The 27,722-nt window shown below is 41.8% G+C and overlaps 1 protein-coding gene across 1 annotated transcript; it reads right to left on the reverse strand.

Annotated features, from left to right (window-relative positions):
* Positions 1-602: 602 nt before the first annotated feature.
* agps (alkylglycerone phosphate synthase) lies at positions 603-27,705 on the reverse strand. Its single transcript, XM_020090003.2, has 20 exons — positions 27,446-27,705; positions 24,057-24,146; positions 22,780-22,870; positions 22,562-22,682; positions 22,318-22,392; positions 21,217-21,288; positions 20,693-20,772; positions 19,316-19,396; positions 18,208-18,333; positions 17,808-17,916; positions 13,670-13,797; positions 13,345-13,396; positions 11,724-11,800; positions 11,507-11,619; positions 9,448-9,517; positions 8,637-8,698; positions 7,791-7,880; positions 6,086-6,185; positions 5,865-5,922; positions 603-2,339 (listed from the first exon to the last, which is right to left on the reverse strand). The coding sequence occupies exons 1-20, from the start codon at positions 27,631-27,633 to the stop codon at positions 2,218-2,220; spliced, it is 1,905 nt and encodes a 634-aa protein (XP_019945562.1). The 5' UTR covers positions 27,634-27,705; the 3' UTR covers positions 603-2,217.
* Between the last annotated feature and the right edge of the window lie 17 nt (positions 27,706-27,722).

Genomic DNA, 27,722 nt, shown 5'->3' on the forward strand with positions numbered 1-27,722 from the left:
ATGATACAGTCAGATAAGGAAGCGATAAACATTTTAACAAAAAAGAGAACTAGCTGAAATAATATTTGTATAATATGCAACGCTGACAGTTCATCAGTGAGAAATAAATAAATATATTATAATAGAAATAACATTAAAGTCAAAATCCTTCATCCTTCATATTAATATTCAACATATCCATTCACAGTAATGAACTGCAGAGTGAAGAGTGTTACAGCCACTGTGTGTTTCACTGTCCAAGGCTGAGCTCTATTGCTGTTGATAGGTGGCGGTGACGTCAGTGTGTGGGTGGCTGTGTGGGTGAAGATGATTCCCAAATGAGCCTGTGTGTAGCAAGAAAAATAATAAATAAGTCAAGAAGCAGAAGACGAGCTCTGACAAACTCCTCTGTGCTGGATTACCCTGAGCTCTGTGCGGCACATGAGGTCGAGGGGAAGAGCAAATAAAAAAGCAGCTCCCAGGACTCGTTGACCCTCCCAGCTCTGCCTGACAGCAGAAATAAAGGCGACTATTGACGAGCTGAATGGGAAATGATCTCTGAGAAGAGAAAAGGTGGTGGGGGTGGGCTGCGCTCAATGTGCTCTCAATGAAAAATCAGCAACTGGGATGTTTTAGTTGAATTTTATTCAGTTTATTGCACAAACAGCGTGGACAAAATGCACATGGATGTTACTACATTGTTAAGAGAAGTGGAAAATAACAAAATATAAAGGTACATCCATAACATTCAAAAGCTCTCACGTTTTTGACACAGGGGTTAAATTTCAAATAGTAGGTCCTAAGTAAGTTGTTTTGTTTGGGGGGGGAGTATTAAGAATAAAAAAGGATGTGGTGGTCCAAGGAAAGTGAAGCACACATCAGAAGGAAAAAAGCTAAACTTGGCTTCAAAACCAGTAGTTAAATGTCTGATATCAAATTGCAGTATGTTACAGTAACCGTTCCAAAAAACCTTTCACACAATACAGATAACAAAGAGGTGGTTAACAAGGTCCACCACCTTCTGGGCAACACGGATTATAATGGAGCAGAAACAAGTGCAGTGTCTTAAACTTAGCAAACATGAACGTCATTGACTTTAATAGAAAGTTTCAGCACATGTAACAGTAACAAATATCTACACTTGAGGGCTTTCAGAGGGGAAATCTTTGCATATTACTGTAGAGTTAAAAAAATCTGGGTTAGCATGAAGTGATCAAATATAGTCAAACAGATGTTTACAGTTGGTCTGCATGGTCTGACGTGTTGAGTCTTTGGTACAACGTGAGCACGGGGATACAGGAGGCCTTTAAACTGCAAACACGCTGTACCTCCCCCCCACGTCAAATTCTCACTAACAAACCATGCAAACAAAAATAAGTTTAGTACAAAAAAAACTTAACACAAGGATTTTCTCTCTCATTAATCATATTGTACTTCTCAGGAGTGTTACATTTTGGTGGGCGGCTGAAGGTATGGGCTTTTTATTTTGTCAGAAGAGGCACACACACACACACACACACACACACACACACACACACACACACAGTTGTCTTATGGCAATAGGTCAGTACAACAAAAGGCCTGAGGAAATGAAAGAGACAAACAGGAGACAGTGAAAACATCATGTCTGAGTCTGTCTTGCGTCACACAGGGACTCACTGTGCACGAGTACAGTGCACGAGAAGGGGAAGGCAGAGACAAGCTTTAGAAAGGCACAGAGCTTTAGAAAGCGCATTCGTCTAGAACTTACCACTAAAGAAGTGCCCCACACACACACACACACACACACACACACACACACACACACACACACACACACACACACACACACACACACACACACACACACACAGACACAGACACAGACACACACACACACACACACACACACAAAGAGGAAAATAAAAACAAATTAAATGGTCAACTATATTGGCAAGGATATGGAGGAAAATGTTTAACAAAAACAAATATCAAGGTTTTGTTACAGGATGTCGTGATGCATCGAGTCCGTCGCTCTGACGAGCTGAGGACACGACACAACTGCAACATGAGCTTCAACATGAACGACGATGATTGTTACAGCATAATTAGTGCAATGTAAAGCCAAAGAAAAAGGTTTGGGTGAATCAATGAATGGCACTGTCAATTTTAAATTCACATTGTTTTTGATTAATCCAAAACACACATGATGCTTTTCTTTTAGAAAAAGGTGAGATACAGATGGACAGGAGCGGGGACTCAATAGAGGTTCCTGTTGCCAAATATGTTTTTGGGGTCCAGGTAATCCTTGACGGACTTGAGCATTCCGATGCCGACATTGGAGACGGTCTCTCTCATCCACTGCTTCCGAAGTTTCCCCACTGAATGACACACGGGAGAGAAATAAATAAATAAATAGATAGATATACTAAACTCAAGGAAAAAGACCGAAGGGGGAGAAATAGAGGAATCGGCACGGCTGATTGCTCAGCGGGCTGCTGGGAGCCAATCAATCTTGTGAGAGTGAGTGAATAAACAGAGGGTGATAAATGCTTTTATTCAGAGAGGAGAAATGTTTTGCATGGCATGATTTATGGAGCTCAGCAGACTATCAAACTCATTAGGCTCTGTGTGTTCCCAGAGGAGGAGGCCGGCTGGCGGTTGTAGTGGGCCCTATCCCCGACTCCCTCACTGTTTGAGCCAGCTCTCCCCTTCAGTTCCCTCCCTCCAGAGTCACCGGGGCCTTTTCTGTGCACGTTTTCTGTCTCATCGTGCACACGAGCGCGCTCCTCCAGCTGACCTGTGAGGGTGGTGGCGCTCGCTTGTCTTGAACGATGCTCTGCGTCCTCCGACACTGGCCCGATCGCCCACAGGGTGCCAAAGCCAACCGTGGAGCGCCCACACAATGGTCCTCTGTCAGCAGGACTTTGGCTCTCAGCTGCTCCGCTCCCTCCCTCCCACCAAACCCTCCCAACCTGAGGAGCGAGCGTGGCATGAAGCCTAGTGAGGGTGCCCATAGCTTCGCCAGCTGTCCAGTCCGACATACTCCAAAGCGCCTGCACCCGACAGGTTCTTTGCGGAGAGTCTGGAGCCAGCGAGAGGTCTGGTGAGAGCGGAGGACTGGGGGACGTCACTGGAGCCAAACTCTTGTCGGGAAAACTTCAAGCGAAATAGAAACTTTGGAGGAAACTTTGCAGCAGAGGAAATTGACTCACAGCTGTTGGTTTTTAAATGTACATTTCTTAAAGGGTTGTACATATTTGCTGGCATTTTCTTACATTTTAAAGTCGAGACAGAAACACAAAATGTGGGCGGAGAATAAGAATCCCAAGTAGCAAGGCTGGATTAACAACTGGGCAAAACCAACAAGTACCAACCAACACAAGGGACCCAAGAAGATTTAAAAAATAAATTAAGTTGAATTTTTTTAAGGAATCTGAACTACTGAGGAATAATATCTTCTATGGCTCATGCATATTTTATGACCCAGAGCTCACATTATTATAATGTCTCAGAGAAAATCTGTTTAAAAACAATAAACAATTATCAGACGGTTTAATGTGGTTGAATAAGGCAAAGGGTATTTATCTGAGGACTTAACGTTGGTTAGATTAAGAAAGAAACAAACCTGAGTAATGAAATATATAATAACTAAAAGTCTGAAGTAACTTTACCATTTATCTTACGTCCAAAAGATACATTTGAGAACAGATCAGCCCGGAGCAGCTGCTGCTCGCTGGGTAAACACTTACAACCAGCAGCGTAATCACATGAGATTAGATACAGAGACTTGAGAATATAGGCAGGCGTGTGATGCAAGTGTTCACATGGCGGGGAGCCCCTGTGTTAGTAGGGCACGTGAGGGAGGTGGCCACCCTGACACGTCAGAGCGCCCTGTTATCAGAGCAAAGCCAGGAAACCCAGATGGGAATCGGCCATGAGGCTAGTGAGGCCCGTCTCCTGACAAAACAGGGCAGACAGCGGGGTCACCAGAGACTCATACCACACAAACCTCCAGATGGTGACAGAGGGACCAATCAGCTGCTGCCCAATAACTAAAAGAAGTCGCCTGCCCCCTTCCACCTCCTCCTCCTTAGTCCTTCCCCCTTGTTCCACCTCCATCCCTCCCTCCTCCGAGGAGGGAAAACAGAAGGTGCTGGGACTGCATCATTGCCTCCATCACTGTGATAATTTACACATCTATCTTGTCAGAGTCTCTCTTTTTTGCTTGCTATTGCAATCAATCTCACCGTGCTCAGTCTGCGCAGCTGAGACATGCAAAGAAGTGCAGGTAGTTATTTTAAATGACAGTATTCTTTTTAAGGTGGCATATTTCTCTCGTGTGGGAAAGTACAGGGCGGATGGCACGAGGGGAATTTCACCAAATCAGGTCAGATTTTCTGTCTCCTGAGAGCAGTGACCTCTGCGGGGATACGGACTTAGAGAGATTGGGGCTCTGTGGAGCCACGAGGTGGGGCGACAATGCCGGGCACCCAGGGGTGGCCCCAATACAGAGGAGACATTGTAGAGGCTGAGGATGAGTTTCACCCCGGTGACACGCTGTTCTCAACCTCAGCAGCTTTCCCTGACAAATGGAGGTCGGGACATGAAAGACGGGGTAAGGTAGCGGCCCTGCGCTCCTGCGATATGGCCGAGGCAGCGTATTGGCTGAGGAGGTGCAGGGCTGATAGATGGATGACTCTCCCGGTGATGGATGTTCCAACAACTCTTCACTGCTGCGACATTGGTGACCTAGTTAAGGAGAACATTTCTCCCAGGATTCTGGTTTTCTGAACCAAAGAATATTAGAACGTGCAACACGAGTTTTGTTTGTGAGTAAGTGTGAGAAATCTCACTCGCTCCGAAGATGCGCTCACCATGATTTTTGCGATGGTGAAGCAGTCACATGGTGAGGTGAGCTGAGTATTATGTCCTGCAGAGAAACAGCTCCACACACCCAGATTCTCTCACCTACGCCGACGCAGCACAGTGCTGACCTGCTGTAAACACAGGGCCACAGAAATGTATATTTCCTCTGGTGGCCTCCCACCTCACCATCCCTGACTACATCTGTTTTGTTTGATACACAAAAACAGTGAAACTAGCTCCATTTGTCAAGCGCTGATTGTGGGCAGACAAACCGGCCTGTCTGCACCCAGATAGCGAGCCCCACTGTTATTAATCACAATTACAGAGTGGGCCCCGCACACGGGAGCTGCATCAATATCCCCTCCTCTCCCCCCTGTCACCTCCCCGCGCTGCTCGGGGTGGCCGGGCCACCGTTTGGAGGTCAGTATACAGCCGGTGATAACGGCTGCATCATTTACCCCGACCCGCCGCCTCCTTTTTATTAGCAATCTTTTAATTTTGAACCTGTCCCCGCCTTCAGGAAAAATTGTGATTTAATATCACAGCTGATTCACTGCATACTGTTTTTGACAGGTTTGATGAATAGCCTGAAGTGATGTATGAAAACAGCGAGGCGGATGGCAATATAGATAAGGCAGCCATTTCGGTTAGCCCTGATGGGGCCCGGAGAGTTGTTCCATCCCCCCCTCCTCCGCTCCCCTGCTCACGTTTCATTTGGTCACTGGTGAAATGAACAAATAGCAGAGTCAGAGCCGTTCATCCACACTGCAGGAACATATTTGGTACAGCCAATGAAAGCTGTTTGACCAAATGCACACATGCAGCACGACTGGCCTCTTGTTCACTAGCATGGAAGAGCACGCTGGGATCGCTCGCGGTGCTGTCGCTGCCACTCACAACAACCGCTTTTCATACATTTAAATTTAGGGGAAGGTGCAAATATAAATGCTCCTGTTACAGCTGTCACGGTGCTACACGTGAATAATGTGTAAGAACAGAATTGATGTTTTTAACATGAGACTCTTAGGTTTTCGTACCTCCATGGTGATGTGACAAACTTCCTCCATTGGCAAGGATTTCTTCTCTAGCTGCATGCTGGGAAATAAAAACAAAATAAAACCACACTCATTTCTGTCCTTTTACAGAATATAATAATCTGACATTTCACTCTGTTACCATCATCACATCAGATGTAATTCTTTTCTATGAAAAGACTGAGCGGTGGTATCATGTTCATAAAAAAAACAACTGGACTTACCTCCACTTGTTCGAATACATGTACTGGATCACTGAGTCCTCTGTAGTTGAAGGCAAAGTAAAAGTAGATACAGGCACCAGCGTCGTATGTCTGAGTCACCCTGTAAGAAACGTTTAAACAAAGACATGTTTTCCAGACAGCGGAGGACGTGTGGAGGCACTGTCACCTTTAATAACATAACATTATCAGGCATTAAATTCTTTTATCAATTCAATAAAAGGATGAAACCTTGTCGGAGGGCAATTCTAAGGCACATAGAGAATGTCTAGACAACATGTAACAATGAGAAAGAAAACAATCGCTGCAGTATACTAAAATTATAAAGAAAAAGAAGTCTGTATAACAAAGTAAAAGGATGGTGAATGGGTTAACAGCTGTGAAAACTGAGTTATAAGGACGTAGATCAATACTCAATGAATAAAAGTGAATGATAAATATTTGTACTGCAAGTAACAGGATGAGTGAACTTTAACTCTCAGAAGATTAGTTAGTTGTTTTCCAAAGAACAAAACGTTTTACTTCATGTGGCTGCCTCTAAATAAGAATGCGGCCTGAACGTGTGTAATGATCTTTTTGTTGAGTATAAAATGCTTCTTCAGTTTGCATGTCTCCTCTATGGCCTTGTTCCCCGTGGAGGAGCAGGGTGCAGAGCCCTTGTTCATTTGACATGGCCCATCACCTGGCACACTGACTGTTCTAGAGGTTAAATGGACAAATCAATCATGTGACAGACCGCAGCCGGGAAATGAATGGCTGTAGCATAATCAGGCTGAGGCCTAATCGGTCCTCAATCGGCGAGCGGCAGCCTGCTGCTCCTCCACCGGCTCGCCGTCTGTCTGTCTGTCCGCGCGACTCTTGCTAACTCACTGGGGGTCTGGGGGAAGGCTTGGGTATGCAACCTCAATATTGAAAGTTAGCAATGGATGGTCAGATTCATTAGACCTTTCATATCCTGAATTGCAGTAGATATTTTCAACCTCAAGTTTCCTGCAGATCAAAGCCTTGCTCTTCCTCAGACCTCCATCATGTCCAAGAACCATTAAAAAGACCAGTGAGCCACACTGTTACAAGATGAAATGCTCCTTCACTACAAAGAATTTGGGTCCCATAGTTTATTAGGAATCAGGTCAATATGCACCTACATGCTGCTATAAATACATGCTAGCACTCCAGGTTAGCATTTATGTGAAAGCAGCCCAAAACAAAACCAATATTTATTGTTTAAGTTTTCTAAAAAACTACAACTCCCTGTTAGCTAAAGAAGTCGCTATGTGTCTTTTAAAAGTAAAAGTTCATATCTTTGGTTTGGACGAACAGGCATCCAGCTGAGTGGAAGTCTTGAGAGCATTTGAGGATGTTTTTGAGGTTCGCAGATAAAAACATTATAATAAAACAACTGATAAATTGATAAAAAACAAAAATTAATTGACTATTCTTGGGGTTCGGACAGTTGGCTGGACAAAATGAACAAGTCAAGACATAATTTCCACAATTTTCTGACAATTAAATATAAATTGATTTATTGGTGATAATTAATCAGTAGATTAATTCATAATAAAATAAATCACAATTCGCAGCCCAGTTAAGTAAAATGTGTTGTGTTGGTCTTTGTATGGAAAATGAGGTATTATCTGTACTAGTAGATGTGTTGGAGACCTATTGAACATTGTGAAGTTCTGTTTAAACTGTTATTCTTTAACTGTACCTGCATGTGGATAATGGTGAAAACTGCACTCCTTTCTCTTTACACTCTTGAACAACGCGTGCCTTTACATTCCGGCAAACGTCCAACACCCTGCAAATAAAGGACAGTAAATGGCAGATTGAAAAGTCACGTCTGAATAAGAAAAAACAGAAGCAGAATGACACTTTGTCATGTCGCAACTCCAAACTGTGATATTTGTCTATTAATAACACAATATAAATCTATTAGTACTGCAAAAGTATTACTTAGAAAAGGGCCAGTAAAGAGGAGTGAGTGACTAACGTGGTGACCATTGTGGTGTGGAAATGGCCGCCGGTCCTAAGCATGTGCAGCCGTGTGTGGAATGTGGAGGATGGGGAAGGAGGGTGGGTAATGAGCCAGGCACATATGCTCGCTTCAGTGCCTGATCTCCTGGTCCCTGCCGTCAGGCATGTTACACGACACGGAGCTCTGTGTGTGCTCTCGTTTGTTGTGTGTGTGTAAAGAAAAAACGATGAAAACATGCAGAACAGACCACATGTGAATGTGAGATGACTCTGGCGCCAACATTTCCTCACACTGAACACACACAGATCTCTCCTCTGCAAGTGTGAGTGCATGTGAGTGTGTATCTATAATGGCGGGTTTATAGGCTGAGGAAGCAAAGCTTCCGCCAACACAGAGCTGGTTAATAGGGGGAGAAAAGGCATGAAGGTGAACGTCAAAGACAGAGGCAATGAGAGATAGAGGAAAGGAGGGAAAAGCATGAGTTATTACAGCACAGTCTCAGGACTTAATGTGTGGGAGGTGACTAAAGAACATTTTTAATATCAATTGAAATTTTAAAAATCTAATCAATGTGTTTACCTGTCCCAAGGCACAGAGGTTTCAAAGGACTCCGCAATCACATAGTAGTCCATCCCCAAGTCCTGTGAGCAATACAATATTAGCATTATAATGATGATAAGCAAATGGTCAATCAGTTATGTTTACCTGCACATACAAAGTCAGTATACTGGGGTTGTATAGGCAACTGGATAACACATCTACATGCACTGTAACAACCATGTCACTATAAAATCCAGGTGCTGAATAATCATCCCAAACCTTATTTTGGAAATGAGACTTATTGATTTCAACGGCATCATTGACAGAAAACTGTTTGCTTAGTTGTAGCAGTAGAAAGATGTTAAAGAGATTCTTTTATTTATGATGTTTTACAGTATGTAATGATCATATGTTTGATTCTGCTGCTGTCACTGTGATAGTTCTCCCTTCTGAAGACAGCTTTTTTCTGGACAAGTCCACCTGGAGAAAGACTCTCCACTGATATCATAAAAGCTTTTAGTATGAATGGTGTCTCAACAATCACATCACAGAGCTTTAAGAAAGTTATACATGTCTGTGGTTATTCGACAGGCCTCTGACAGAAGTGACCCAAGAGAGCTCTCCATTGTCATCATGGCTGCAGCCACTATTCTGTCCTCATGATGCAGACACCTCGGTATTAGACTCCCTGACAACCACTGTGACCAGATCAAATCAAAGATCTCCCGAGGTCACATTCTGCTGCTTCTCTGTGTTGCTTGCTATCCTATCTGCTGTCAGACTGAGTCACCCCGCCCACCCCACCTGCCCATCAGCTCGGGCTGAAAAAAACCACAGAGGAGTGACCCACCCGGAGGTAAGCGATGACGAAGGTCAGCATGTAACCCCTTTGACCATTGTCCTCTCCAGCTGCCAGGCCCCTAGAAGCAGATAACAGGGTTAATATTTAACAGCTCTTTTCTCTTTGCTTTGTTGGTCCGACTGCTCCCTCTCACAACAGCTGCCTGGGAGCCTGTCACTCCGACATTGTACAGATCAATGAAGCTATGCTCCATGCATCGCCACAGGTCAGCCACACATCCATCACCTGCAGTGGGTAATCAGATTTTCATCTACCACCCAAACTAATCAGGCCAAGCTCATTAGAAAATCACTATATTGATTTTTGTTCTTCTTCCTGTTTCCAAACACTAGAAGAAAAAATTCCATACAGAACCACACTAATCCATCACTGGCACTTGATCTGATAGGTGATCACGATTTATTTGAAATAATGCAATAAAGCAGAGGCTGCTGCATGTAACTGACAAGTTTCTTATGATTTAATAACTAGACCATTGCCAGGGCAGTGCTCCAGCTACCTGCAAATCTGGGTGCGGAGCCAAACAATGAGGCTAACAACAGTAATACATAATCAGTCCGAATCACCCAGGAAGAAATCAGTGACATCGTCCAGTGAGGAGAACTGAGGATCCCTGATTAAAGTGAGGCTGTAACAAACTGCTGATTTCTGACGGATTAGGGTCACATTCAACATCGTTATAGATAAAACAAATGAAGTGTTCACATTTGAAACAATGAAATATAAAAATTGTTTTGTTTTTCTCTAAAATGATTGAAATAATGTTATTTGGTTGATGCTCTGACAACATCCTTGTTTGTCCAGGGAGAGCGATCCCTCCCTTGTTTCTAGTTTCTGCAGTTATCCTCCTGTTAAAAGGCTTTTAGTACGTTATTCCTCACCGGACTCAAGGGTGAAAGGCAGACGATGTTGCACCTCTTACAGATTGTCAAGCCCTATGAGGAATATTGTGATTTGTATATGGGCTTTACAAATAAAATCTGACTGATCGATTTGTATCCATACTTCTGTTAAAGCAAACTTTTGATTTATTTGTTTTTTTAAATTGTTTCTGACTTTCAAGAGATAAAATTGTGATTTTCATGTAGATTTTTTTATCACCAGGAACAACAATTGCCTAATTTCTTTTTTTGAGAAGGAGCTGCCCAAACAGTTTTGAGCAAAGACCTGTAAAGTTAAGAAAATCTTCTGGTGTAATAAAACAATGAAAAGAGAAAACTGGAAAATGCAAATCAGCACAAAGGAAACAAGAAATACTTGAACAATAGAGAGATTACAATGCAAATGACGACTTCAAAATCTGATTCTCATAGAAAGAGAGAAAACAGCAGAAGCATAAAGGAAAGAGAACAACAAACATTCACACTCTTAATAGACAGCTATCTAGAAATAACTTTAATTTGTCAAAGGTAAAATAAAAAACACTTTTCAAACAGTTCACTGCCACAACGTGTTGAATTATGAATCCACAGCCATAACAATACATAATTATTGATCATTATATTCAGTTGAATGGCACAAAGGTTAACGGATGTTTGGATGAACCCATCTGTGATGTTCTGTTAAGGGTTTTTAAAACACGCTCAGGATTGAGAGAACAGTCCTCTCAGACTGACAGGTAACTGATCTCCACCAAAAAGTCCTCATTGATCCATTTCATGATCAATGACAACAGCGAAGGAAGCACTTCCAGGCTGTGTCCTCTCACCCTGCGCTGCCTGAGGGGACTTGTGTCCCACTATCACCGCCCACACCACACCTACTTTAACATAAAAGCTGACACGAGGACGTCCACAGGCGATCCATCAATCCACACAGAGACAAACTACTGAGTGGAAGACCAAGTCTGAAGTGTGTAACTGTGCTTCTCCATCCTTTTTCACTTTAATGGCTGGTTAAATAAAGTGACGTGGACGCCTTAGGCAGCTCCAAATCATGTTCAAAATCCCACCCAACTGTGCTTTTTCATTTCTGTTCTCGTACACGGGCGTGATCTTTGAGCAATGCATCGTTTTAAAAACAGGGAGGAGGCGAGAGAACTACTCACCCAAATTTTGCAGCAATGTCATAAACTTGCTTCTCATGCTGCAGGACCTTCTCACGGTCTCCCTCAAACAGCAGGGTGGCCACACACAAGCGGTTGGGGTCGAACCCTTTGAACTAGTGATTAAAGAGTTGGATATATTTTTCATGAAAAACACCTGCGGCAAGCGAAGGGTGTGATGTTCACTTCTAATTATTTCTTCTTTTTTTTTTTTTTTTACCTTGGTGATGTAAAATTTCTTCAAGCCGTCCAAAAAAGATGTGAAAATGGAAGACACTTGAGGCTTCAGGGCATGACCTGTGAAAATATCAGATAAAAGTCAGCTCTGTTTACTCACCAACAAGTGAGCTCAAAAAACACCGAATATTTTTCACACATTAGTCATACCCTGCTCCTGCCTGCTTCCCTCAGTGTTCTGAGGAGGGCAAGTCAGTCAGATTTATTTGGGGGTTTCAAACAAAAGGAGGAAAAACAAATGGTAACATTTGAATAACTTTACAACTGGCCAGTGGCTGCCAGCGACAGCGACTATAAATCAGAAGGTTTCCGAAGGGAAGTGGGGTTGACACTGTGATATCCGTCTTCCTCACCCACACTTTTTGATTTATTCCTGATCGGACGCACAAAAGCGCCTGTGGACAAGCGAAAATGAGGGGCTGGGGCCAATGGGATGGTTATCAATCACAGCGGGAAAGTCACGGGTGATGTCGCCGAGACTTAACAGTTCATTTATTTCCCTCCATGCTCAAGTCTCTTCATCACTTAGTGTCCTAATTGTTTCCATTCCAAAATTTGATTGCAGGTCTTTAGGTCTCTCACAGCCATCATACTCGTTAATTAAATACTGAACATCCAGAGAGAGAAAATTACACCTACACTGTGCATAATTTTCACTTTTAACTCTCCCCTCAGTGGTTTGGTTAGTTTTTCTTTTTTTTTTTTTTGCATATAAACACACCCTGCTACTTACTACAACGTTCTCATTTTTCATCTTGTGTATCAAGACAGGCAGTGCTAAATTGTACTTGTATTCCCAATCTGAAAAAGACCTGTGAATACATCAACTCTCCTTACTCAACAGCCAACATGATTAAAAGAGAGGACAAGCCACTAATAAGCCCAAGAAGGTATCACAGAGCCATGAGTTTTAGTTATTAGTGAAAAACCTGGTCGCTTCATCTTCCCTACTTAATGCTAAGAAGTGCCTACTCTGTGAAAAGTGGAAATATAGTGGAGATAATGAGATCCCTGGAGACTGGGGAACTTTAAAGAGATTTCTGGTTATGCCAGATGCATCCCACTAGACCTTAAGAAACAACATTATAAAACTTCAATAGAACAACTACTTAATTTTGGCTAGGGTCATTTTTTTAATCTCATTTAAATTCGTTATGTGCATGTATATGTGTGTGTGTGCAGCTATTTCATTTCAGAGACATTAATCAATTGATCAATTCAGATCTGTAGAATGTAAAATCAATGCATTCTGTACCGTTGTCATTCATTGTTCTCCTGAGGTACACAGTACATCAATGTTACACCAACACAAACATTGGAAAGTAATATATAAAATATGTGAAACAAAATGTAACTCTAAATAAACTTGATCATTTCTTTGCTCTTGGTTAAAAGCCTGTCATGTGCCACAAGTTGCAAAGCTTTCAGATTAAAGCCAGGGGTTGTGTTGGGGCTGAAAAGAAAACCAGGTCTAATAGGAAGCTCACTCATGTAGTGAAGAGTTACCACAAAACACTCAGGCCTTAAATGAGAGTTATGTCTGCACACAAGATGTAATGACAGCAGTGATATGGATATAACCTGAACAATCTAATGAAACTTACCAAACTTAAATTGTTCATTATCCATGAGTCGTATAGATGCTGGAGCACACCTCTGGAAAAAAAAAAAAAAAAGTCTATATTGGCTTTTCAGAATCATAGTGGTAAATACTGAACCAACAAATTAAGCAATAAAAGATAGATTTGAAAGGTTGTTAATACAAAGACAACATGTTCTGAAGTGTCTCCCTAGTGAATGTTGTGGTTTTAAACTCTTCGTGAGCTGAGAAGCAAAACATTTTATAGATACATTTTTGTGTTTTGCCTCCTCCTCACTGTGAAAGCAGGAACAAACCACAACATGTTAGAGGATAGATGAACACATTACCTGTCTGGCAATCTCTCGGAGACAGGCAACCCCCTGCTCAAAATTTGGGAAAACAACAGAGCCATATTTCTGATACTCTGGCATGGGACGGATCTTCATCGTTACCTCAGTGACCACACCCAGGGTTCCTGTGGAAAATCACAGTGAGAGATTTTAAGTAGAAAGAAGTAAATCAGTTCCCATAATTTACATGGCCTAACCCCCCCTTAGCGGAACTTAAGGCTGTTTTACAGGGCTCTCGTACCGTCCCAAGGGTTTTTTTGGGGGTGACCTTTGTCTCACATTTCACCAAGCAGATCTGGTTTTCTACCACACACTGGGGAACAACTAAGATTTATCAGCTTTAAGAGCACGAGGAAATAAAGCAGTGCTCTATCAAAGGCAGCGAGAGCCAACAGCAGCAGCACACATACATGTACAAGGAAACCCTGGCTGACCTTAAGACCCGCAAAACTGTTGGTCGTTAGCTGCTGCTGCGGAAGGAGTCATATTGAGCACCCGAAACAGCTCCCCACTCACACTGCAAATGTGTCTGAGATTCATTCTTTTTATACAAGTTTCCAAGATGAGAGTAAACTGTAGCTAGGGAGCGGTATTTGCCATCCCATAAGCCTGCAACATTAATACTATCTATTATAAACCCCCAAAATATAGAGGCTGTGTCGAAAAAATGCTCCCAGCACCCACGGTTTCATAAACTGGAGACTAATACAAGATCGTTCATTTGAACATTTGCATAACAAACACATGCAAAAGCACCACGAGGAGTGTATGAAAATTACACTGAATGCACTCTCTGATGCAATCTCTGCAAAAGTGGACATAAACGCCACGCAGAAAATAGGCACGCACCGAGAGCAAGGTTAAAAAAACAAAATTCACAACCCAGTTTGTATCGCAATAAATCTCAACAACAAGAACTCTAGTCAGAGTTTTATCTTAATGAGAGAACACCAAATAGAGACAATATGTCATAACATCCAACCAAACTACAATAATGAACTACTTTCATTAAAAATGACAAATGTCTCAGTAAACACACTGTGAATCACCATCACTGACAACAACAGAGAACAAGGGAACATCAAGTCAGCCGACAGAACTTCAGAGATTTTAAAGAGATGATAAGTTTAAGCATATGTCATCTATAATTCTTTACTGCGTATCCTGCCACCAGCAGCTCAGTAGCAATATCAGTGACTAGTAGCAACTGCTAATGGCAACTTCCATAACAGTAAAACTGACACTGTCTCTGCTGTGTTTGTGAGACCACATAAATGTTCCCACAAAAATGCACTTTCTGAATCAGCACCTGAGGGAAATCCATTTATTTAACTAGCTTTACTAGCGTAGTGAATTAAGTTATTTGATGATTAAAAACACATTATTATAGACATTAAAATCACAGAAGATAAAAACGCCTGAAGGTTTATTTTCATTGTGGTCGTTAACATTTTTTAAAGTTTAAATTGTTGCTAAACAAGGTTGTCATAATAGTATCCACCTGAGAATATGTGTCCCACTACGAGGGACTACCTATGAATACATATTTTACTCTTTTCTATTCTTCAGTTGCTGATTTATGACTATGCTGTTCTTCTTTTGGAGATGTGCCTTAATGATTTTTATTGCATTGATGAAACTGTTTCTTTCCAGCATGAGGAACAATACAACTAATCAGCCAACTTTGAACCAGTTTTCAATTTACTGGACAAAATAACAGTCACAATACCAATGCTCACGTTTTTTAACTTGCATAAATACAAATTTTATGATGTGTTAACACTGCAGTCATTTCAAGTAGTGCTGGAACAATTTCTCGACTGATAGAAGAGAAATGTTTTGATAATTTCAAATTAGCTTTTTTCAGTTTTGTATTATTATAAATTTAATATATTTGGGTTTTGGACTGGTGCAACTTGTGATGGGGATTTAGGACATTTAGTTGGCTCAGGGATTAATTAATTAAGATATTAAATCAACAAACAAAATACATCACAGTGAATTTTATCGATGTAAACCAAATTACATTTTCCCTCAGCCTGAATGTTTTGTTTATTACAGACATCGTCCATCTATAGATGTATGTCCCCTGAACAGAGCTGTCCCACATAGGCTTCCTCAGCCTGTGTAATGTAACACTACATGCCACATGCTGCTCCCTAGTGGTCCACTTGAAAACATGTGACTTTCCTGATAATGGCGAGGAGGAGTCAGAGAGGAAGGGAGAGGGAGGGAGAGAGGGAGAGAGGGAGAGAGAGAGAGAGAGGTTAGTGCAAAGGGGTGGAGGTAAAGGGAGGTAAAAAGAACAGCAAGGTCAGAAAAACACTGTCCCTTGGGTGAATGAAATGCAAAGAAATGCTGCAGTGCAACTCAAGCATCTTTATCCATGACTGAAGGTATTGAACCAAACTCATCTACAGGATTAGTATTTGTGGAAAAAATCTATTCAGTACATCTGGTGTTTTTAAAATAAGAAACTTGAGATAAAAAAAATTTGAAGGCTACTTTGACCAATGAGAAACCACCAATTTACAATCAAAAATGGACAAGACATGAATTGTCTTCACATGCAAACATTTCTTCCTCCACATTTGTATAAAGGACAAAAGGATTATCATTGATTATTCTAATCATCCATTACACTGGGTGTAGCGAGGGAGAAGAAAATACTTTGCATTCTGGCTACTTTGAGGTCAGAGAGATAGAGAGACCCTGTTGTTGTGTGGTGAATTAAAAACTGGAGGTTTCACAGTCATTTCTAACAAAATGGATGTGTTCCACTTAATATGCAGAGCATATATGAGGGTTTTAGAGTGCTGCTAAGTTGTTGTTGTTGTGGCCTACTGTCAGACTGCAGGATGGGATTTCTGGGGTGAGGAGATAGATAATTTTAATGAAGCTGAGCGTTGGTATGACCTCTCAGCTCCAGTGTTCAGCCTCCCAGAAGAACATGCCCTCCCACAGCTGTGTGGTCCTGTCCCATCTCTACATATGCACCAATCCCAGCAGCAAATCACCATCAAATGTTTTATTATACATGCTCTTATGCTAAGCAATATTAATATATCATTGTTACTATTATTATAAGTTATAATTAATAAACTATACATTTTAAAAGATTCAGCTTGCTCTCCTGGACTACAATTACACACTCACAGTGCTGAATGTAAAGCTCAGCTTTTAGAGACATGGTAAATATTTGACATAGTTTAAACACTTGAGAATGTGACACTGGACTCACCCATTCATAACACTCTTCATATTTTAGGATTTTTTATAAGGACGCAGATGATGAGCCCTGATTTACAGTCCTGTGTTCACTGCTGTCACTGTCCTTTAAATCTTCATTTCAGAGAAGTAAAAACTGCTTAAAAGATATATAACCAGATGGAAATATTTCAGGCATAAACTAATTCTATTTATAAGCTTATGTAGTTTGTGCTGACTGAATCAAAATGAAAAATAAATGTGGCTGACTAACATAAAATAATCTAAACATGAAAAAGGTCAGCCACAATGAGATGTCTGACTAAGATCAGTTTACACAGGTCTAGGTCAGAGAGTGGCTCATACTGTATAACTCAGAGTTAACCAGAAGAGTCTTGAGCAATTTTTAAAAATGTTGCTTTTCTGAAAAAGAATTGAAAAATAATTACTGGTAATTTAGTGATACATTTGATTTTGATCTTACACTGGGGTTCTGATGGTACTGAAATCATTTCTAATGAGTACAAATGGAGACTTCTGCTGTGATCCAAGCCCAGTCAGGGAGCAGATTGCTGAGCTTTGTAGGGCGAATATAAAGTTTGTATCCACAGCTGTTTAACATAACGATGCCAAGAGTCTCTGAACCTCCTCATTATGTAGGGGGGAACCTGGCATATGGCAGTATTCTCTGTGGGCGTTCACAAGGACAGGGCACCGCAGATGGGCTGGCGAGGACATGGGCTGGTTCCTAACTAACACCCCTCAGGATCACGTCTTCACGAAAGCTGGTTAATATGTAAGAATCCCCGTAGCATGAGAACCGTCCTGATGTTACTGTTTTATCGCAAAGACTTTACAGACCTGCGTTAACACACAACCTCAAACACGTGCTCTGGTGTACTGAAATCACATGAGAGAGGTGGCAAACCTTCTGAGCCCAGGATGAAGTGGTGAATATCTGGGCCTGTGGACATGCGTGGGCCCTGACAACTCTTTTCAATTACACCTTGAGGGGTCACCATCTTTATGTGGACGACCTATTCAGGCAGAGAAACAGCAAGAAACAATTTTTTACCAAATATTCAAGAGAAGCATACATTTCTTTCAGTTCTACAAATGTTAAAAACTGAATCTTGATATTGTAATGAGTGCCACATGTTTCAACATATTTAATCACTGATACTGTGACCATTGCATTTAGAAGTGAGGGTAAAGTCCAAAACACTTTTGCTCATAATTTTTTTCCTAATTGTGGTTCAGTAACGGCTGTGCCCTGACTGTTCTCTGGAACATGAGCAGGAAGGTTAAGGTGAGTGTGGGACATTTACCAGGTCCTCAATGTTGCCGTAGATGTTCTTCTTCATGCCTGACGCTCTGGTTGCGACCCAACCCCCCAAGGAGCTGAACTCCATGGAGTCAGGCTCGTGCCCTGTACAATAGCCACTCTCATTAAGCTGTGAAAAGAAAGGAGAAAAAAAAGTGCTTTTGTAGTTGCAATAAACACGAGCCCTAAATGTTTGGAAAACAATCTCATTGTAAACCCACAAGAATGTTTTAATAACAACTGAAAAGAAAGAGCAAGCAAGAGTGAAAAATGTAATTGCTGCTCTGCTGCTGAATTTCACTGCTCTTGTTATGCTGCAATGCTAAACCCCAGATTTTATGGCAGTGAAGATTTTAACAAAAGCCTAAAATAAACGGAGCGGAAAGACAGAGCATGAAAAGGCTATGAAGAGAGATCAGTGCGTTTTTGAGCTGTGTCAAATTCCACTGCTTGACTGGAGCGCTGATGTCATATGAAAAATGATGGCTGCACACTTCCAGGGGACACGTTTCAGCCTTTTTTATTCATTCAAATAAAATGACGATTATTCCTCAGGGGTCATTCAGAACCCAGCACGTTCTCCTCAGGGCAGTCCAGCCCCCAGAGGATTGCTCTGGCAGACAGAAACATTCAATAGTCATAATAATAATAATAAGGATCTTAAAGTACAACAACCCCCACCAGAAGCACAATATGGGGGTGAAATCAGGCCCTGTTTTATCACAGCACTCCCCTAGAAGGCAGTTTATAATGCAGACCCATCTGCTCCATCAAAACGGCCTGGTCTAAATGCAGAGGTGGAGTCTGCTTTAGATGCAGCTCACGCATTCCTCTACATCAAACGCCCGCTCCTTCTCCATTTTTCTGAATTAGCTTGATGGTGCCATCTGCTCATGACCACAGCCTCACTCTCTAATCTCTCCCCTTCAGCACTCTGCTCCCGTCTCAAACTCCTGCCTAAGCCCTTTTCCATCCTCTGAGCAAAGAGTACCAAGGTGACTGAGCACGGACAACCTGCATGTGAATGGTCACACAGCTCGACTGTTGACACATTCTACAGTAATGCAAGCTCTTTCGGGTGATGAACATGAATATATATGAGCAGTACTTACTAGTCTCTCCAGATCCTGACCGACGATGCCAGCTTCCACATGGGCAGTTAAATTCTTCTCATCAATCCACAGAATGCGGTTCTGCCATTAAAAATAAAACATGACTGAATACACAAACATTCTGTCATTGACATTTCAGATTTACAATATAAGAAAAACACAATGTAATGTTGTTTGTATCATTTGCCAACATGAAAATCACACCATTCATTTGATGTAGGTTACAGGATTTTGAAACAAATTGTTGTTTATCACCATGTCTGTTATGTTGACTTAAAATATCTCAGATCAACACTGCGCTTAACAGCAGTCCACGCAGAAATTCCCTTGGCAGTGTGCTCACAATACTGAAAGTTTCGCCGCAGTTTGTCCTTCCAGTCTGACGGTCACATGTCTTCAGGATAAATGTGTGCAGAGGGGCTAGGGGACAGAGTAAAGGGTCGGATTCCTCAAGGTTAAACTCAATTTAACATCTAATTCTATATATGCCACTTATTTGGGCCGTTGGGCACTTGGCCTACCCCTACCTGCAGGAGGCCATTTCACACCTGCCATCAATTATTCTCCAGAGGTAATAAACTTTATGTTCCTACCATACTGCTCCTTTCATGTGCTTCCACTGGAGCCACCTCACCTCTGACCCCTGACACAGAACACTGGTCACTGGTGTCTGTGGCTCCAAACTCTATGACTGGTGAGCTTGCGGCATTCGGACAGCTTATATATCACCTCTGTGTGCGCCTGGATCAAAGGGCCGTACTGTACTGGTGACAATATTCACCATTTTATGTTATAACCAATGAAACGTTATCATGTTCACTCTGAGGGCAGTGGGATCCCCGTAAGATTAATGGCTGATGCCGAAGAATCATAAATATGCCTCAACTGCACATTAAATATACGCTCGAGACATTTTTTGCTTTCAAAATTAGTAATGCATCACTGATATATATTTAAAGATATTCAGAAATGCATGCTCAAATATGCATGTTTTTTTTCATGAGTCTTTCTTCAGACCATTATAAAACAGCGGCACCAGAACAGTTAAATACAAGTTACAACATGACCCATTCACTTACCTGCTTTGAAAAACAATTTAATTCCAGTTAAGATGGTGACATGTTGAATTTTGAGGCCACTTTGTGATAGTGTTATGTAACATTTCATTATATCAATGGCATATGATTTTAATGTCTGTCGCTCTTCATTTACATACATGGGAGACTGAAAATGTATCATCTTTCATTTAATGTAAGCCGGTACAACGAGTTGTAGTAGTTTTTCTTAAAACGTATATCAGATTGCATTTGATTTTTCTGGTTTTCTCGTCATTAGTGCAGATCAACACTTGTGACATATAGCAGAGCGTTTACGTACCATCTGTGAGGTATCCAGAGAAACAATGGAGCGAGTTTCCTCAGGGGGGCACTCTAGAGCGCTAGAGACACTCGTCCCTCCTGAGAGAGAAAAACAGCAGTATGAGGAGGAGTTAATGGTCGAGAAGCCTTCCTATGGACCATTTGTATATATTGGACGGTTTCCTGGTTTCGGATTTTTAAACACACAGATACAGTTTACAGTATATGTACACACAACTACCTTCTTTATCCTGCAGAGGCATCAGACATCTATACATGTATATATATAAATCTATGGCTGGGTACCAAACCTAAATACTTCCTGCTTATAGACAGAAATATGCCTGTAACATTGAGTATTGAAAAACATCTTTAATACATAAATAAATGGAGCTATTTTGGCAGAATCAGTGAATTAAATACCTGGTTCATTCATATGTGGTTTCATTCAACAGAAAAATGGCCAACATGTAAATAAACATCTTGTGTCTTATTCATGATATGTTATTATGCTGATTAAAAAAGTTTAATGTCACGACTCACCTCCAAATGGTATCAAACAAACATTATGTTTGCACGCCAGTTCCACAATTTTCACTACATCATTGTGACAGTCTAAAAAAAAAAACATTATTTTGAAATTAGAATGGGAATTTTTCCATTTATCGTTCTTTATTGCATTCATAAATTACGTGTGCTCATAATAGCAGGAGTCGACACATTGTAAAGGATATAAAATATGGCACAAAATGCTACATATATACAGAAGACAATAAACAAATTTATATGGCCTGAGCCATTAGAGCAGGGGGACTAGGGGAGAGGCAGGGCACGTTTTGATTTGCCTGATGGTCGTGATTTGCCTGGGGCTTTCCTCAGGCGGAGTCAGTCTGCATGAAGCTATGCTCTCTGGGGTGAGATGTGCAGGATCAATACGAGCACGCTTCAGCCAATCACGAAGCCTGATTCCATTCACAGTGGAGTGGTGAGCGAGTGGGAGGAGTAGCAATACCCACCTACATGGATGTGCATGACTGGCCTCAAGTGCTTTTGGAAGCAGTGAGAAATGCCCGTGTTCTAATACATTTTGCCATCCAATTAAACACAGTGCTGGCTTACGGATTACAGTTCAAAAAACTAAACCTCCACTTAAAAAACACAGCTTGACTTGGAGGGACTTGTGGGGAATGCAAATTATAGGTCAAGATATCTGTTAGAAGGATCATAAATGAGAGTGCATTTGGGAGGTCAGAAAGATAAAAATTTGGTGCTGTAGCGCGTGAAACGGTCTACAGTTGCTCGGTGATTTGCTGCCCATTTGGGAGGCTGCTAATCAAGTTTCAACCATCAGTCAACACTCATTTGCATGATAAAATAGTGCCAGCCATAACAACAGAAAACCAATCTCAGAATCATAATTCATGGGTGAACTGTGCAGGGAGCAGACTGTGGAGTATTGGGTGTCAACCATCCTCCCCCCTGACACTTCTTATTAAGCTTTCACTCATACATTTTAATATCTCTTCCTCTGGTGAGATTAACCCTTTAAATCAACTCAGCCATTCAGGGGGATCAGTGATGCTATGTGGGAGGAGAGAAAAAAAGAGAAAAACAAAAAACAGATAACACAGCTTCTGAACTCACTTGGCCATACCACCGTATCTGGAACTCGACCAATTTTCCCTTCTCGAAGGGGAAAGATCTCGTGTAGGCAATGGCCTGAAAGAAAACAAAGGAATGACACATTAAGTTCATCACAAATGATTGTGAATATTGCTAAATAAAAAATTATTATTTAATAATTACACAGGTTGCCGTGTATGAACAATAAAAGGTCACAATGGGATTTTTTGGGGTTTTTGGGTGGGGGGTGAAGAACGTGCCTTACCATAAGCACGAAACACTCTATCCTCTGCATCGTGAGAGAAGGGAACACCTGTGGATTTCAGCTCTTCGACGAAGGCCTCATTAAGAGTGGGAGGCGGCACAGCACTGCTATTCAGAATGGGCTGAAACAAAACAAGCCATTGTGGTCATGAACTCTGACTGAGTGCTCTTCTTTACCGTTCACTGAGGACACAATAAATAAACGGGACATTTACTCACTGTTGCAGGGGATTTATGCTGCACACTGGCTCCAAATGTGTTTTCAAACCAATCTTGCAGACCAGGAAGGATCATTCCACTTAGCCTATACCTGGATTGTGTAAAATAAGACAGTCGGTGAGGATAATCAACTTTAAAAAAAACATGCATTAGTGATTGTCAGCAGTGAAAGTCCAAATCCTTAACTGAAGATATATTTTATTGCTTGACTGGTCATTTTTACTTGGAAATCCAAACCTGTGTCTAATAAGAATAGAGTGTGACGGTTGAGTCCAGCGAGGTTATTAGGCAAGCAGAGCAATAGTGACAGTGCTGTCCATGTGACTGCTCTCGCCATCCCTTGCATAATTGAGCTGCTGGCACGGCCTGGGCCAGCCTATCAGAGGACTGTGGTGTGCCTTTGTCCAAGAGACCATGAAACACACCCCAGAATGAAAAAAGCCTCTGTCACATTGAGAGCAGAGGAAGAGAGTACCATCTTTGACATTCACTCAACTGTGCCCCAGCCTCAGTCATTGTACACCACCGAAGGTAGCTTTTCAGTTGGAGGGGGGAGCGGGGCAGTTTGTGGCGACTGCTTGAACAGGAGGAAGCCATTTGCTGTGCAACATCCTGTTCAGCTCCACTCATTAGTCAAAATACATCCTCATGTACCCTGTGCCATGTCTCTATGTGTACAATTTGACAGGAAAGGCACAGTCGTATGTCATGATTAAAATATCAAGACCATTTCTATTTCTGCTCTTCTCATGAGAGACGAGGATAAAGATGGAGAGAGAGAGATATTCTTTGTTACATTCAGTGAGTTTGAGGACACATGGCTTTGTTTCTGCACGCCCACAGACATTCAAACTGAATTGTTTAACTGTCAGTGAAAAACTGTGCTTACCCAAAACCAGAGACACGTCAATAATTACAAACATAATACATTTTGTTTTTGAACAGATTGGAGAGAGTTTTCTGTTAATGAGCAACAGGGTTTGGGAAAGCTGAAAATCCAGTGACCTTCTCAGATGACAATTCAAATGCCAGCCACTAGGTGGCAGTAGCACCACATTGCTGTAAGCGTAGGAAGGAGACAGCAACTGGATTTCAAAAAGCTGGCCTCACAGTATATATGGATTGTCAATTTGTTCAAAGAAGAACTACAGACTCAAATCACACACCAACCGTGAAGGCTGAAGTTTAACACGGCTGCTCTGAAACTAAATCAGAGGCTGTTATTAATTGATTTCTTTAAGTATATATGTAGACTGTGGTGTAAGAGTATACTGTACCTTTTGCCAGTAAATTCTGCTTGACCTTTCTTATTGAAGAGGAATCTTGTATCGCTATATCCCCAGCCATTCCATTTCATAATCTCCTGCCTGTGGAAAGGTAAATATTGGCACAGGTTGACTTAGGAACTCACTTACATTAAAGTTAAGACATGACATGAAATATCATGAGAGGTAGTTACAAAAACACATGTGAAGGTTATTCCTTGGGGTGATGACACGCTGAAATTCATAATTTGCACCACAGTCCCTCTGGGCTGTTATGAGATAGTCTAAGCAATTTCCCCAGAGATAAAATAAGAGACAGTCTTTCCTGGCAATCTGATACTTCATGCTGATATTGGAACAAACTGACCAATGGCATTGAGAAAATGTCAAACATTTGTTGTTTCATTCACAAGTATTTCATTCAGCAAGGCGGGGCTGCCTATCAGTTGGCAAATTTACAGTATGAACACACACAGCACACCTACAATATTCCCTGTGGTGCTTACGACTAAAAAACAATCTGCAGGCAGGCTCGCATACAAACAGCTTGTTGACATAGCCATGGAGAAGCAGAAGGGACACATTCAAACAGCATATCAATCAACAGAGGAAGCTACAAACTCTCCCTGTGCCGTTTCCCATTTAACACACTCAAATATTTCACATTTATGACACTTGGCAGGCCGTCTTATCCAGAGCTGCTCTGAATACCGCTCAGTGTTTATGATCGGGTCCCAGTGTATGCCCTGGTCTTAGAAACTCCAGCTAATAATCATTTAGCACAGAAATCCACTTAAATAGCACACACGCATCAGGTCTTTGCTGTGAAAGCAATTAACACATTGGAATGCCGCCAGCAGCGACTTAAAGGTGTTCCCCCAAAATGGCTGAGCTCACTATCCAAAGACGTGGAATTTCTCACACAAATGTTACTATGCTATTAGTGGGGGATATTCCAAGATAATGACCAGCTGCACAACCAAAGATGTTGGTGCATTGTCTGTGACACTGTACAGAGCTTGCACACTGTGCTTGGACCCGAAGCAGAAAGACAGCTCGACCACCACTCAGAGCAGCCATAACTCATCATGAGTCGCTCGGGATGGGATGCTAACACAGTGGAGTAAAAGCCATAATTAAGATTAATACCTGCCAAAATGGAGTTTCCAATAAATTTAGAGAGGGAACAGAAATGAGAGTGACACACTGAGTCACACTTTAATGAATCCTCACCACCAGTGATGTGCCGTCATAGGTGTAGAACATACTGACTAAAAATGAATCAATAAATAGGCCAAGTACATGGCAAGGTCAGCGGGTAAGGACTGCAATTACCGAGGGACAATTTCAGGCTGTTCTGATTAAAAACACAACCGTTGTGCAAAATAAATCCGTCCTGATAAAATGAGTTTTTCACAATCAGCATGAATCTTGACTTTTTCACCATGAAGATTTTTTGAAGGGAGGTTTTCCTTGTCTGAATTGCAGGTCTAAGGGCAGTGGGTGTATTAAGATATACAGCTAGTGAAAACCTTTGTGATTATTTTTTCAATCAATATTAAAATCTATTGTATTTCCAACAATGTTATGTATATTTTGTAATATTTTTCTAAAGTGTAATGCCCATATTATGTGACAGTGTGCATTTAACAGTAGAACGTAAATTAATTATGCTACAGATGATCTTTGGACAGAAAGACTTGAAAAGTTGTCTATAAAGTCACTCAGTCTTAAATGTGTTATTACACTTGATAAACATTCAAAATACCTCTCAGTAAAATGGAATACAATTCAACAAAACCTCAATAGCCTCCAAATAGTCTTTTCCAACATATCTAAGAAAAAAAATCCAATATTTGTTAATATTCACAAAACGTAGGATTTATTGCAGGACTGTAGTGAGTTTAAGCAAACTGTATATAATAAACTGTTAAAATTATGTAAGTAATCCAAATGAACACAAAGTGAACACCACTTAACCAATGAATTAGTGGTGGTTGCAGTAACTGACATTATTTTAAACCAACAACTTGTCAAACTGGACCTGAAACCACATTCTAACCGTAAAGGAAAGTTGTTACAGGAAAAGAGGTTGAGTGAGGAAGTCTCTTCGTACTTTCCGAAAACATATATACAATACATTTTTTTTCTTAAAGAAAAGGTGGGTCCACCCTGCAGCCCAACTTTCGCTGAGGCATCTGAGAAAAGTAGACAACAAATACTGAAGGACAAAAACCACTGAACTATTTTATTGTCTTCCTGAATTATCCAACTGTTGCTGTCAACACAAAGTGACTTTAGTCCAGCTCAACATCTGGAAAAAAAGACAGGGCCAAGATATCACCACTGTGTTGTTGGGACCAGAAAAGAACAAGATGACTTTCACAAGGCCAACATCCCCAAACTATTGTGCTAATCTACAGTTGTTGTTTCAGACTCACACAACAGCACAGTGTTGTAGAGTCCTGGACCATTACATCACCAGAGGAGAAGTTTCACTCCTCAGACTGATGTTACTAATCACACGCATCTTTAAATGATGATTTCCATAACAACATGTAAATACATGGTAATGCATCAGGTGCAATAAACCAAGAAGCTAATGCACACCTATTGAGTGATGAAGCTAGTGACGTAACTGCTTAAACAGATGTTAGTAGGTAGCATTAGCTACTGTAATAATCTGTTACCATGACATCAACAGTAGTAGTAGTAGTAGTAGTACTAGTAGTAGTAGTACTAGTAGAAGTAGTAAATGCAGTAACGATTACAGTAAAGCCTGTGCGTGACATTTACGGTAACAGATGCACGGAGCACTGACATTCCAGCAACAGTTGTACGTAACATGATTTACACTTACAGATTAACGTAAGAGTAACAGCTGTACGTCACATTAACTCGTAACGGGGTATTCTGCAACGACTCGTGCGTAAAAGGTCGCCAAATTTCGATTCAGCCACTTTCTTGTCTGAAAGCAACAGAAAATGCTGGAACCAGGGCGGTGACGCTTGAGTCTTAGCATCTAAATCAGTGCTGACGCTGACAATTAACACAGGACAGATACAGTGCGGAGCTGTGAGGCACATAGAGAAGGTTGCGGCTGACATAACTTGGGGAAAGTCGACCACACCAACGTTAAACTGAGTGTAAGCTCAGCCGCACCCACTGAAATGAATGGCTGCTCTGTTAGGTTAGCTAACAGGCTAGCTGCTTTAGCCGTGTCCCCCTGGGTTGTGTGTGTGTGTGTGTGTGTATGTGTGTGTATTAAAGATGGAGGAAGCCGGTGTGTCCGTGTGTCTCTCCCCGGTGTGTTTGTCCAGCGTGTCGCCTGCAGCTGTTGGACTTAACAACGACCTAAAGCCACAGAGAGAGGACTCCACCGCTCCATCACAGCCGCGTACCTTCTCCGGGGCACCGTCCTCCCCTCACCAGAGGCGTCTGACTCGCTCTGCGGGGCTTTGCACTCCGCGGCTCGGACGGCCGAGTCGTCGTCCGCCGGCCTCCGTAAATGTCCGGCGATGATCCTCAGTCTCTGCTGCGCGACCCGCTGCCTGTCGGAGCCGCCGCCGCCGCTGCCGTTGGACGCCATGCTGCTTCCGTGTTTGTGAATGGAGGGAGCGGATCCATGAGCGCCTGTCAGAGGTCAGCGCAGTGAAAGTGCCCCGCCTTCACAGCCCC

The sequence above is a fragment of the Paralichthys olivaceus genome, chromosome 10 (genome assembly GCF_024713975.1).
Source record: "Paralichthys olivaceus isolate ysfri-2021 chromosome 10, ASM2471397v2, whole genome shotgun sequence".
Taxonomy (NCBI): domain Eukaryota; kingdom Metazoa; phylum Chordata; class Actinopteri; order Pleuronectiformes; family Paralichthyidae; genus Paralichthys; species Paralichthys olivaceus.